Source organism: Mastacembelus armatus, unplaced genomic scaffold, assembly GCF_900324485.2.
Source record: "Mastacembelus armatus unplaced genomic scaffold, fMasArm1.2, whole genome shotgun sequence".
Taxonomy (NCBI): Eukaryota; Metazoa; Chordata; class Actinopteri; order Synbranchiformes; family Mastacembelidae; genus Mastacembelus; species Mastacembelus armatus.
In genome coordinates this window covers 106,105-117,777 of record NW_022872883.1, presented here as the reverse complement: position 1 = coordinate 117,777, position 11,673 = coordinate 106,105, and the positions used below count along the sequence as shown (strand labels likewise).

Here is an 11,673-nt window from a genome sequence, read left to right as displayed (position 1 = left end):
TTTGTTTTGGGTTCGAGGCGGGTCGGGTCAGATCGAGTGTCGGACATCGCGAGCATAGCGAACATAGCGGACTTTAAACTGCTGCAGTTTCCAGAGTGGAGACACGATCAGCTGATTTTACTGATTATCAACCTATTGATGGTCTCATTGCAGACTTATTGAATCAGTGGAAACATTTTCCGGAACTTAAAGCTTCTGTATGTCACGTGACTCAGCCCTGATCACGTTCAAAGATCAATTAGTTTTCCTGTGTTGATCAATGGGCAATAATGGGTTAAAGCGGAATGCTTCCTGCTGCCGCGTCATTTATCGATCAGTCTGTTCAGTTGTGCAACCACTGGAAATGTCAAAGGTCATAAGACAACAGCCCTTTAAATCGGACCAATTTACAAAATGGCCCAGTTGAAATGTTTCTGACTGTAGAACATGAAAACACGTTGGATTTAAAATGTTTTTATTCACCTCTTTCAGGATAATAAAATCCCAATATGGCTCCACACGCTGATGGACGTGCACACTTTAATAAACAGTAACGCACAGCATCACAACAGTAATAACTAACTTTCATTATCCTGAAAAAACAAAAACTGGAATGAAGCTTAATAACTGCATTCTGAGTCAAATAGCCACTGCTATTTGTTATTTGGATCAATCACAATTACTATTATTGTTTTTAATTGTTATTTTTGTTAGTGTGATTGCTGAAATTAATCACATTAACAATAAAGATCTGATAGGGGGAATGTGAGAAGGCGTGAACACATGTTTTTATTTAGGGTTAAAATGTGCAACAACAACAAAATAACATCTGCAACAGTAAATATGGAAACAGGAGTAGTACAATTAGAAAATATATCAGCAGTGGAAAATAACAGGTACATTTACTCATAAATTGACATATTTATATGCCATGAGGATTTCCATTAAATATTGGGTCTGCTGTATATTCTGCTCCACCTTCCTGACAAATAGTTTCTTTACATTCAGATTTTAAACAAACATTTACAAAGACATGACGAGTTTATTTAGTACGATATATTAATCATATTGATTAAATTATATTTTATACATATACTAAACTGTAAATTTTATAGTGTGAAAAATCAAATGACTGGATTATTGACTGATAGTTTATATCAGTACCTAGCCGAATCAGGTTTCAGTCATGTTTAAGGTTCGAACTTCTTGAATTTTAAATGTAAATTCCAAAAGTCGTAGTTTTCTTCAAGTTGTGAATATTGACGCAGAAATCTGAAGATGTTTAAAGTGTTACTAAAACAACAAGCCAGCTGATCTGCATGAAGCAGAGGAAGAAAACACGGCGAGTGGCGCCCCCTGCTGTTCACTGTCGGATTAGACACAGAAAATCAGTTTAATTGATCCACGGTCAGATCAGCTGTGACTCGAGGCTGATCCTGGATCAGTGTATCACACACGAAAACATCAGGAATAAACATAATGAAATTAATAAAAAACGAATCAGTGCTGACGTCACGCAGACCGTCGGTGTGTGTTTGTACCTGCAGGTAGGGCGCCTGTCTGTCTCTTTTAATCATTATTAACGCAGGGATGAGCAGATCGTTTGATCAATAAATTAATAAATACTTTCAGCTGCATGATCAGCAATTATTATTGAAATAATAGCCTATCAATCATGATTGAAATAATAGCCTATCAATCATGATTGAAATAATAGCCTATCAATCATGATAGGCTATTATTTCAATAATAATGTAATAAAATATTAAAAATTAATACTTTGTAATATTCCTCTGCAGACGGAATCAGTAATCAATAATAAAAACAGTGATTAGTTATAGACCAGTACCGGCAGTTCGGATGAGTGACCTGTGATGGCAGCAGAGATCTCATTGATCCTGCCGTGATCGATCAGCCTGACAGAGTTTGATCTCTGATCACATGCACTGACTCGTATCGATAGTTCCAGCAGGATTTGTGCCTGTAGCCGGTCTGTCGGTGTCGGTCTGGTTTTATCTGGTTTCTTCTGGTTCCGGCTGCTTGTTCCGGAACTTTTTTCCTCATCGTGCAGCTTCGGTGGCGGGTTGCCAGTTAGCATCTGTTCGTTGGAGCTGGGTTAGCCTCTGTTAGCTTCACAACACGGAACATTTCCGCCTCAGAATCTCGGTTGCACACCGACACCTCCCGCAGGGTCCGGACCGAGCCGTTAGCTTAGCTCTCAGCCTAGTTAGCCGGTCCGGTTCAGTTAGCAGGGCACTTCAGCTAACAGGCTAACTACTAGCCTGAGGTAGCAGCTAGCAGCTAGCCTGCTCCGGCTCCCCATGCCGGCAATGCTGGACAGAAACCCGGAGGCTCCGGGCAAGAGGAGAGGCAGAACCCCGGCCGGCAGCGGCAGCAGCGGTCCCGGTGCAGCAGCGAACCCCGGCGGGAAGACTCTGTCCGGTAATGGAACCAGCACCATCAGCTGCTGTGAAGAAGGAAGTTCAGGCTCCAGCAGCGACGAGGAGCATGGTGGGTAGCCTCGGTCACTGTTGGGCTGAGTACTGTTTGTTTTACTGGTACTGCTGCTGAGAACCGCTTTGTGTTTGTGCAGGTGGAGGAGGGATGCGGGTCGGACCCCAGTACCAAGCCGTGGTTCCGGACTTTGACCCGGGTAAGAGACTAAGCACGTATCGGTAGTCAGGAGGTGTAGTAGCCTCGAACAACACGAGCCCTAGAGTATGTGAAACTGGTTCCAGTCGTCTAATCGTGTTCCCTGTGTAGAACATGTCATACTGTCCCTGACAGAATAGAATAGAATACTTTCATTGTCCACCATGGTGGAAATTTTCCTTTGGCTCACCAATACATATATGATCATCTGTTCCACTCTAGTTCTAAGTGCTTCTTCTTCGCTCATGTTTGTTTGACTGCAGCTGATTCCAGGTCAGATCTGCAGTTTCTCAAGACATAAGTAAACTCCTGGTTTTATAGTGATTTCAAGTAGACAGATCTGCTGCTCCAGAGTCAGACCAGAATCAGCTGCATAATAATTTCACTGTTTGCTTTATTAGGAACACTTCACACCCAGTGTGTGTCTGTGTGAAGTGTATGAGTTTGTGTGGTCTCACATGGTGAGAAATGTTTTCAGCTGTGTTATAACAATGGTTTAGTTCTGAAGTGGATCTGTAGTAGATCCTCCATAATTCATCATCAGCTGGTCCGTACAACATCGTCACTGTGATCTCAGTGCTGAAACACAGGTGTACCTAATAAAGTGGACACAGTGGGTGTGTAAGCAATAATGACTCACGGTGGTAAGAGTTACAGCATTTATTACATTATTCTGAATTTAAAAATCTGAATGATTATAATTCTAGCCTCTCTGTGTGTCAGCCCTGTAATTGGCTGCTGATCTGTCCAAGGTGGACCCGCCTCTCACCCACTGCATGCTGGGATTTGCTGCAGCCCCCCCACCCTGGATTGGACTAAGTGGTATAAAGGAGAGATGGATGTGTAATTATAGTGAATATGATATTAGATCTGTGAGGCTGAAACTGAGATCAGTGTCTGGGGCTTTAAAAACTGTTAAACATTTCAGCCGATTCTCATTTTACTTTTTAAAATAATCTGGATCCATCTTTCTCTGGCTGACACAGATAAAGATGAATCTGCAAATTTTACAGTGTAAAAATCAACCTGTTACATCCATATTGTTTACATGAAAAGTGACAGAAAACATTGAGCTGACCAAGAAGTTCAAACCTACTTCCTCACCTGTACAAAGCTAACCAATCACTGTGGGAGCTGGCTGTTGTGCATTTACACAGGTGACTGCAGCAATAGAAATTGACCTGAGCCTTGATTATTATTATGTTCACCTTATCATTTGTGTACAAGTAGCTGTCACCTGTAGGGCTCTGGTGGTCCAGGTAGGTGTAATAATAAATTCTCCGCCCTGACCTGCTCTACCTGTCCAGATAGATAAGATAAGATAAGATAAGATAAGATAAGATAAGAGACCTTTATTTGTCCCACAATGGGAAAATTGCCATGTTGCAACAGCAAAGTACAAATACACAGCAGAGTGCCAAAAGTAGCAAAGATGTAAGATATATACCTCGTATTAAAAAAAAATAGTAAGTGGAATAAAACTATAAAGTTACAAAAAATTATAGATATATAGATAGACAGATAGATAGACAGATAGATAGAAAGACAGACAGGCAGAAAGACATAGACAGATAGAAAGACAGACAGACAGACAGATACAGTGGGTACGGAAAATATTCAGACCTCTTTAAATTTTTCACTCTTTGTGTCATTGCAGCCATTTGCCAAAATCAAAAAAGTTCATTTTATTTCTCATTAATGTACACTCAGCACCCCATCTTGACAGAAAAAAACAGAAATGTAGAAATTTTTGCAAATTTATTAAAAAAGAAAAACTGAAATATCACATGGTCATAAGTATTCAGACCCTTTGCAGTGACACTCATATTTAACTCACATGCTGTCCATTTCTTCTGATCCTCCTTGAGATGGTTCTGCGCCTTCATTGGAGTCCAGCTGTGTTTAATTAAACTGATTGGACTTGATTAGGAAAGGCACACACCTGTCTATATAAGACCTTACAGCTCACAGTGCATGTTAGAGCAAATGAGAATCATGAGGTCGAAGGAACTGCCCAAGGAGCTCAGAGACAGAATTGTGGCAAGGCACAGATCTGGCCGAGGTTACAAAAGAATTTCTGCAGCACTCAAGATTCCTAAGAGCACAGTGGCCTCCATAATCCTCAAATGGAAAAAGTGTGGGACGACCAGAACTCTTCCTAGACCTGGCCGTCCAGCCAAACTGAGCAATTGTGGGAGAAGAGCCTTGGTGAGAGAGGTAAAGAAGAACCCAAAGATCACTGTGGCTGAGCTCCAGAGATGCAGTAGGGAGATGGGAGAAAGTTCCACAAAGTCAACTATCACTGCAGGCGCTTTATGGCAGAGTGGCCCGACGGAAGCCTCTCCTCAGTGCATGAAAGCCTGCATAGAGTTTGCCAAAAAACACATGAAGGACTCCCAGACTATGAGAAATAAGATTCTCTGGTCTGATGAGACCAAGATTGAACTTTTTGGCGTTAATTCTAAGCGGTATGTGTGGAGAAAACCAGGCACTGCTCATCACCTGCCCAATACAATCCCTACAGTGAAACATGGTGGTGGGAGCATCATGTTGTGGGGGTGTTTTTCAGCTGCAGGGACAGGACGACTGGTTGCAATTGAAGGAAAGATGAATGCGGCCAAGTACAGAGATATCCTGGAAGAAAACCTCTTCCAGAGTGCTCAGGACCTCAGACTGGGCTGAAGGTTCACCTTTCAACAGGACAATGACCCTAAGCACACAGCTAAAATAACAAAGGAGTGGCTTCGGAACAACTCTGTGACCGTTCTTTACTGGCCCAGCCAGAGCCCTGACCTAAACCCAATTGAGCATCTCTGGAGAGACCTGAAAATGGCTGTCCACCAACGTTCAACATCCAACCTGACAGAACTGGAGAGGATCTGCAAGGAAGAATGGCAGAGGATCCCCAAATCCAGGTGTGAAAAACTTGTTGCATCATTCCCAAGAAGACTCATGGCTGTACTAGCTCAAAAGGTGCTTCTACTCAATACTGAGCACAGGGTCTGAATACTTATGACCATGTGATATTTCAGTTTTTCTTTTTTAATAAATTTGCAAAAATTTCTACATTTCTGTTTTTTTCTGTCAAGATGGGGTGCTGAGTGTACATTAATGAGAAATAAAATGAACTTTTTGGATTTTGGCAAATGGCTGCAATGACACAAAGAGTGAAAAATTTAAAGGGGTCTGAATACTTTCCGTACCCACTGTAGATAGATAGACAGACAGACAGACAGACAGATAGATAGACAGACAGACAGACAGACAGACATAGATAGACATAGAAAGACAGACAGGCAGACACAGATAGATAGATAGATAGATAGATAGAAACAGATAGATAGACAGACAGACATAGATAGAAAGATAGATAGATAGAAAGAGACAGACAGACATGCATAGATAGATACATAGATAGACAGAATGACAGACAGACAGATAGATACAGACAAATAGACAGACAGATTGATAGAAAGATAGATAGATAGAAAGAGACAGACAGACATACATAGATAGACAGAAAGACAGAGACAGACAGATAGATACAGACAAATAGACAGACACAGATAGATAGATGGATAGATGGATAGATAGATAGAGATAAACAATTTATCCCAAAAGGAAACTGCATAAAAAGCTGATGGGAGCTTCTACCTCAGGCTGCTGCTACAGTGGTGATGTAGCAGGGATGTGCTTGAAAGTTTCATATTTAACTTCTCAAAACTGGTTCAAGCATAGATTGTTTTTGTTCGCACAATGTGGTTGTTGTGCACAGCATGGAACAGGTGGTCAAAGGATGACTTAAATGTGTTGGGCTAAAGAATGCATAGTTTTAGTGTTTTAGTGTTTTAGAGGCCTGTAAATAACTGCCAACAATTTGTTTTAGTGCTGGTAAAGGCCTGAAGATAGAGGGCACCTGAACAAACATGTGGGGTCTTTTCCAATATGAGTCCACCCCTTTTTGTCAAGCTATATAAACCTGAATGTTGAGGAGGAGGACAGAGAATTCTCTAAGACTTTTCTTCGTGTGCACGTAATTAAATTGAGATGATTCATCACACTTGTGGTTGTTCTTGAGAATTAGCAACTCTCAAACCTTAAAGAAATTTTCACGACAACAAACATATTGAAAAGGTTTGATATCACATTTTGGTCATGCTCCTGGGAGACATCAATAATTCTGTCATGTGTTTTTAATGAGATGCCCACTGATTAATGTGACGTATGTAGGTGTTAAAGCAGGAGGGTTGGGCGGGATTAACCCAAATCAGAATCAGGTTGTTTGGCCAAGTGTGTACAGCGGCTCTTACTGTACTTTGTAGTCAACTGGACAGCAAGAGTAAATGTAAAATATACCTGTAAGTATAATACAAATATTTTAGTATTGCTAGTATTGCTAGTATTGCTGTACAAATGTACAGATACTGTACTGGACTAATACTGGTCTAGGGAAATTTTGCTCTGATAAAGCATGGGATAGCTGTCCCTCAGAGTGATGGTCTGGTGGTTTTGGGGCACAATGTTCTGTGGCACCGTCCAGAGGAGAGGAGTCAAACAGTCTGACCAGAATGTGAGGGGGTTGCAGAAACCTGCTCTGCCCTCCTTCTGACCCGTGAGGTGCACAGGTCCTCGACCGAGGGCAGGTTGGCACTGATGATTCTTTCTGCGGCCTGGACTGTCCATTGGAGCCTGTTCCTGTTGTGTTTTGATGCTGACCCAAACGACACAGTGATGGATGAACAGAGTACAGACCTGATGTTTCCCCTGTAGAACTGTACCAACAGCTCCTGGGGCAGGCTGGACTTCCTGAGCTGACACAGGAGGAACATCCTCTGCTGGGCCTTTCTGATGATGGTGCTGATGTTGGATGGTCCTGGGAGATTGTGGATCCCAGAAACCACAAGGTCTCCACTGCTGATACCATGCTGCTGAGTCCGAGAGGGTTTTGGACGAACTATGAGATGATGGTGTTGAATGCTGAGCTGAAGTCCCAAAGGAGGACTTGAGCAAAGGTCCCTGGAGACACTACAAGTGTCAGGGTGACAAGTCAGTAGTCATTCAGTCCACTGAAGGAGGACTTCTCAGGAACGGGATGATGGTGGACCGTCTGAAGCAGGGGGGGCTGCCCCCAGCTCCAGTGATGTGTTGAAGATATCTGTGAAGAAGGGGGCAGCTGGTCAGCACATACTTTCAGACAGGACAGGAGGGGATCACACCATCGGGACCTGGTGTTTCCTCTGTCTCTGAAAGACGTCTTGCACATCCACTTCATCTTCATGGGGTTAGGGGTACGGTAGCTGGTGTTGTGTCTGTGGTGGTGAGGATGTGGGGTGAGATGTTGCTTGGAACCATTTAGCCGACATGTTTAATCAGTTCATAAACATTCACCATATTAAACTCAGTTCTGCTGCTTGCATTATGTTTCCATTGCCCCTGGCAAAGAAGGTATTAAAATGCAGGTAAATCTACCGTGTCAGCGAAGGCTCCATACACCTGTCCTCATCACATGAAGGGGAAACAGCAAGAGGGGGTTTCAGACCCTGTTAAACGATTTTACCATTAGATTTGTGGAGTTTCTAAGTTTGTTCACTGTACTGATTTGTGCAGTGATACTGTGAGAGCTGATAATTTACCAGTAACAGTGTGTGTGTGTTTCCGTGTGTTGTTAGAAGTGGCCCAGGCAGCTCAGCTCAGAGAAAATCTCGGGATGTTGGTTTGGATCCCCAGCAACTGTCTGAACCAGACTCAGTGTAAGAAATTACTTGGCTCATTCAGCAGAAACTATGAAACATAAACTGCTGTTTACAGCGTATTTTCTGTTCCAGTGGACGAGTACATCGCCATTGCCAAAGAGAAACACGGCTACAACATGGAGCAGGTAAATTTCACACTTGCTGCGTGTTTTCTTAGTGAAAATTGCACCTTTAGTCGGTTTGACACGAACCCTGTGATTCAGGCTCTGGGGATGCTCTTCTGGCACAAACACAACATTGAGAAGTCTCTGGCTGATCTGCCAAACTTCACCCCATTTCCAGATGAGTGGACCGTGGAGGACAGAGTCCTGTTTGAACAGGCTTTTAGCTTCCATGGCAAGAGCTTCCATCGCATCCAACAGATGGTATCTCACCAGTATAACCAGTTTATTTATACCACTGTTACCAGCAGAGAGTGTGTATGGCTCTATAGAGATGTTGATTCAGACTGTCTGTCTCCTCAGCTGCCTGACAAGACGATGGCCAGTCTGGTTCGCTTTTATTACTCCTGGAAGAAAAGTCGCAGTAAAACCAGTCTGATGGACCGACAGACCCGAAAACAAAAGCGAGAGAGAGACGACAGGTGAGCTGAAACCAGCACAGGTAACAAAACAGGTGTGGATCCTCTGATTTGATTGGTGGATTGAAATAAACTGTTCATGTTTCAGTGATGATGAAGTTGAAGATGGTAATGGAAATCCTCCAAGTGACTCTGAGGTCGACCCAAATAAAGAGAAGAAGGAGGTGAAAAAATGTTCACTGTTATTTGACCGTTACTGTTTACCAACTCATTATTGGCTGTTTACTGAATATCTTTGTTATTGTCTGACTGTTTTTAAACTGTTTTCAGGTGGGTTCTGGATCAGAGAGGTCAGAGGTGAAACCAGGTGTTGGATTGAAGGTAAAAACACCTGAACACCTGCACCATTTACAAGTCTTCACCTGTCTATAGTGATATGTCTCTCTCTGTTGGTGTACCTGTAGACAGGTGGTAAGGCGTCTCAGCGGTTGAAGAAACGTCCTCCCAGAGGAATGTTTTTGAGTCAGCAGGATGTGGTCTCGCTGTCGTCTTCATCTGCTCAGGGACTCATCAGACACCTGGACTGTCAACTAGTGTCCATCAAGAGACAGGTTGGCTCACCTGTCTGTCTGTTCACCTGTCTCTATCCTGACCTGCCTCTCTGTTCTCACCTGTGTCTCTCTGCTTCAGATTCAGACCATCAAACAGACGAACAGTGCTCTGAAGGAGAAGCTCAGTGCAGGTGTCGATGAGTTCAGGCAACCTGAGGTAAAAACACCCACACAAGCAGCAACTCTGAATGGGAACTTTGTTGCTTGTCTGTAGTTGGTTAGTTGTTCATATTTGTGTTGTGTTGATTTTTGCTTTTTTTTTTAGGTTAATCAGAAGTTTAACACTCGCTGGACCACTGAGGAGCAGCTTCTCGCTGTACAAGGTAACACCTGAACTGCCCAGGACCCCGTTAACTGACACATACCCTAACTACCTGTAACCATGTGAACTGACACACCTGAATTAATTAAAACTTTATTACTTTTATTTAAACCTGACAATTGGTCAGTGACTCATTCTCCCTGCCCAATCTCATGCAGCCATTAGGAAGTATGGGCGGGACTACCAGGCGATCTCAGATGTGATTGGTAACAAGTCAGTGGTTCAGGTGAAGAACTTCCTGGTGAACTACAGACGTAGGTTTAACCTGGACGAGGTTCTTCAGGAGTGGGAAGCTGAACACGGGATGGAGGGAGGAGACGTGGGAGGAGAGGAGGACAAGATGGAGGAGAAGATGGAGATGTGCTCTGGTAAGGAAGAGGAAGTCACTGTCAAGGAGACAAAGGAGGTGAGACAGAATTAATTTTCACTACAAATCCCAGAATCCTGTGCAAGTTTATCACTGTACTGGTTCGCAATTACAGTTACTGTTCAGGTGCATAGGGTCAATTTAGCCCATGAAAAAAAATGTAAAGAAACGTGGCATTGACGGACACTCTGATCTGTGATTCAGATTGTGTCTGGACAGTGAATGGACGTGAGTTGAGTGGCTGTTTGAGTCTTAGAATAAACAGTCTGAGGTTGCACTTTCTGCACAAACAGTTCAGCTGGACAAATTGAAGACTAGAAACACTCCGGCTGAATCTCAGTTCCCTTATTTTATACCTCCTCGCTCCTCTGGTGAGCCAGAAGTCGTCCCATTTGCCATGATGAAGGATGTCTTTTTTTCAGACCAATACTTTTATGAGAATACAGCTCTAATGCAACTCCCCTGTGGTTCTACTCTGTCCTACAGGACTCGTCCTCTATGGGGGACTCCCTGAAGCCTCTGGCCTCCTGAGACCCTCTAAACGGACTCCACCCCTCAGAAATATGACCATGCCCACCCGTACGCTGATCTCACCCTACTTGTTTTATGATGTCATGTTTTTATTTTAATTTCTCAGTGTATCATTTTGTGTATTTTATTTATCCGCTGTCTGATCACATTTGAGGTTAGTATCATGAACTGTCTCCTGACATCACTGCTCTCTGGACCAATGTGAAGTCAGACATGACGTGTCAATCAAAGTTTGAGGGGGATGTTTCTTTTTTTTTTTTTTTTTACTTTTACTTCTATTGAATCGTATTTACAGTTTAAAATCTGCTTTTGTTTGGATTTATCAGGGTTTTTTTCTGTCTTGGGAGTGTGGAGGTTTTGGATGATATAGGGGTGTGTCCTGTCCTGATGATGTCATCCTGTTTGGATTTTAGGCCTTTTTAGAGGAGTGACAGTTTAACCAAAGTTCATTAATAAACACAGGTGTTTCTTCTTTTTGAGCCTTTTTTTCAGCCTGGGGTCAAAAATTTGTCTCAGGTTTCCATGGTTACTTGGGTCAAAGGTCAGATGTATTGGACTGGTGTATTTTTATTGGACCCCTTCTAAATCTATGTGTAATAGTTTTTTTTAAAAAACAAATAAATAAAACACAACTGATGTGTTTTTCCCACATAAAAACCATCAGAGCTGTGGTTAATTTATCATTGCCGGTTCTTTATAATGTTTCTATGGTTTGCATTCCAGAGGAACCCCTGTGTCAGACCCAGGGCATACTGGTCTTAAAAATGGAAGTGGTTCATGTGAAGCTCAAATAGTCAGAACTGGACAAATCAAGAGAAGATTTTTACAGACTTTACTGCACAACAATAATCGGACAACTGCAGATGCTTTCTAAATTATAGTTTGACAGAAGACGATAAGGTGTATTGTTAAAAAGGTTAAACTAATGATTGTCAGTC

General features: G+C 42.6%; 1 protein-coding gene across 2 annotated transcripts; it reads left to right on the top strand.

Moving 5' to 3' along the window:
- The first annotated feature begins 1,717 nt into the window (after positions 1–1,717).
- rcor1 (REST corepressor 1) lies at positions 1,718–11,226 on the top strand. 2 transcript variants are annotated; one of them, XM_026308371.2, is made up of 13 exons: positions 1,721–2,490; positions 2,573–2,632; positions 8,301–8,381; positions 8,457–8,509; positions 8,588–8,749; positions 8,849–8,967; positions 9,053–9,128; positions 9,235–9,285; positions 9,369–9,515; positions 9,595–9,672; positions 9,781–9,838; positions 9,996–10,243; positions 10,691–11,226. In XM_026308371.2, exons 1-13 carry the CDS (start codon positions 2,301–2,303, stop codon positions 10,733–10,735), a joined length of 1,368 nt encoding a protein of 455 aa, XP_026164156.1. In that variant the 5' UTR covers positions 1,721–2,300; the 3' UTR covers positions 10,736–11,226. The 2 variants fall into 2 exon arrangements, with proteins under 2 accessions (XP_026164158.1, XP_026164156.1); XM_026308373.2 differs by lacking the exon at positions 2,573–2,632 and having other exon boundaries at positions 1,718–2,490.
- Positions 11,227–11,673: the final 447 nt, after the last annotated feature.

Coding starts and splice junctions, on each gene's coding strand:
- rcor1 (XM_026308371.2), top strand. CDS start 2,301: ATGCCGGCAATGCTGGACAGAAACCCGGAGGCTCCGGGCAAGAGGAGA. Junction 8,382..8,456: donor CTGTCTGAACCAGACTCAGT/GTAAGAAATTAC, acceptor TTTCTGTTCCAG/TGGACGAGTACATCGCCATT. Junction 8,750..8,848: donor TCCATCGCATCCAACAGATG/GTATCTCACCAG, acceptor CTGTCTCCTCAG/CTGCCTGACAAGACGATGGC.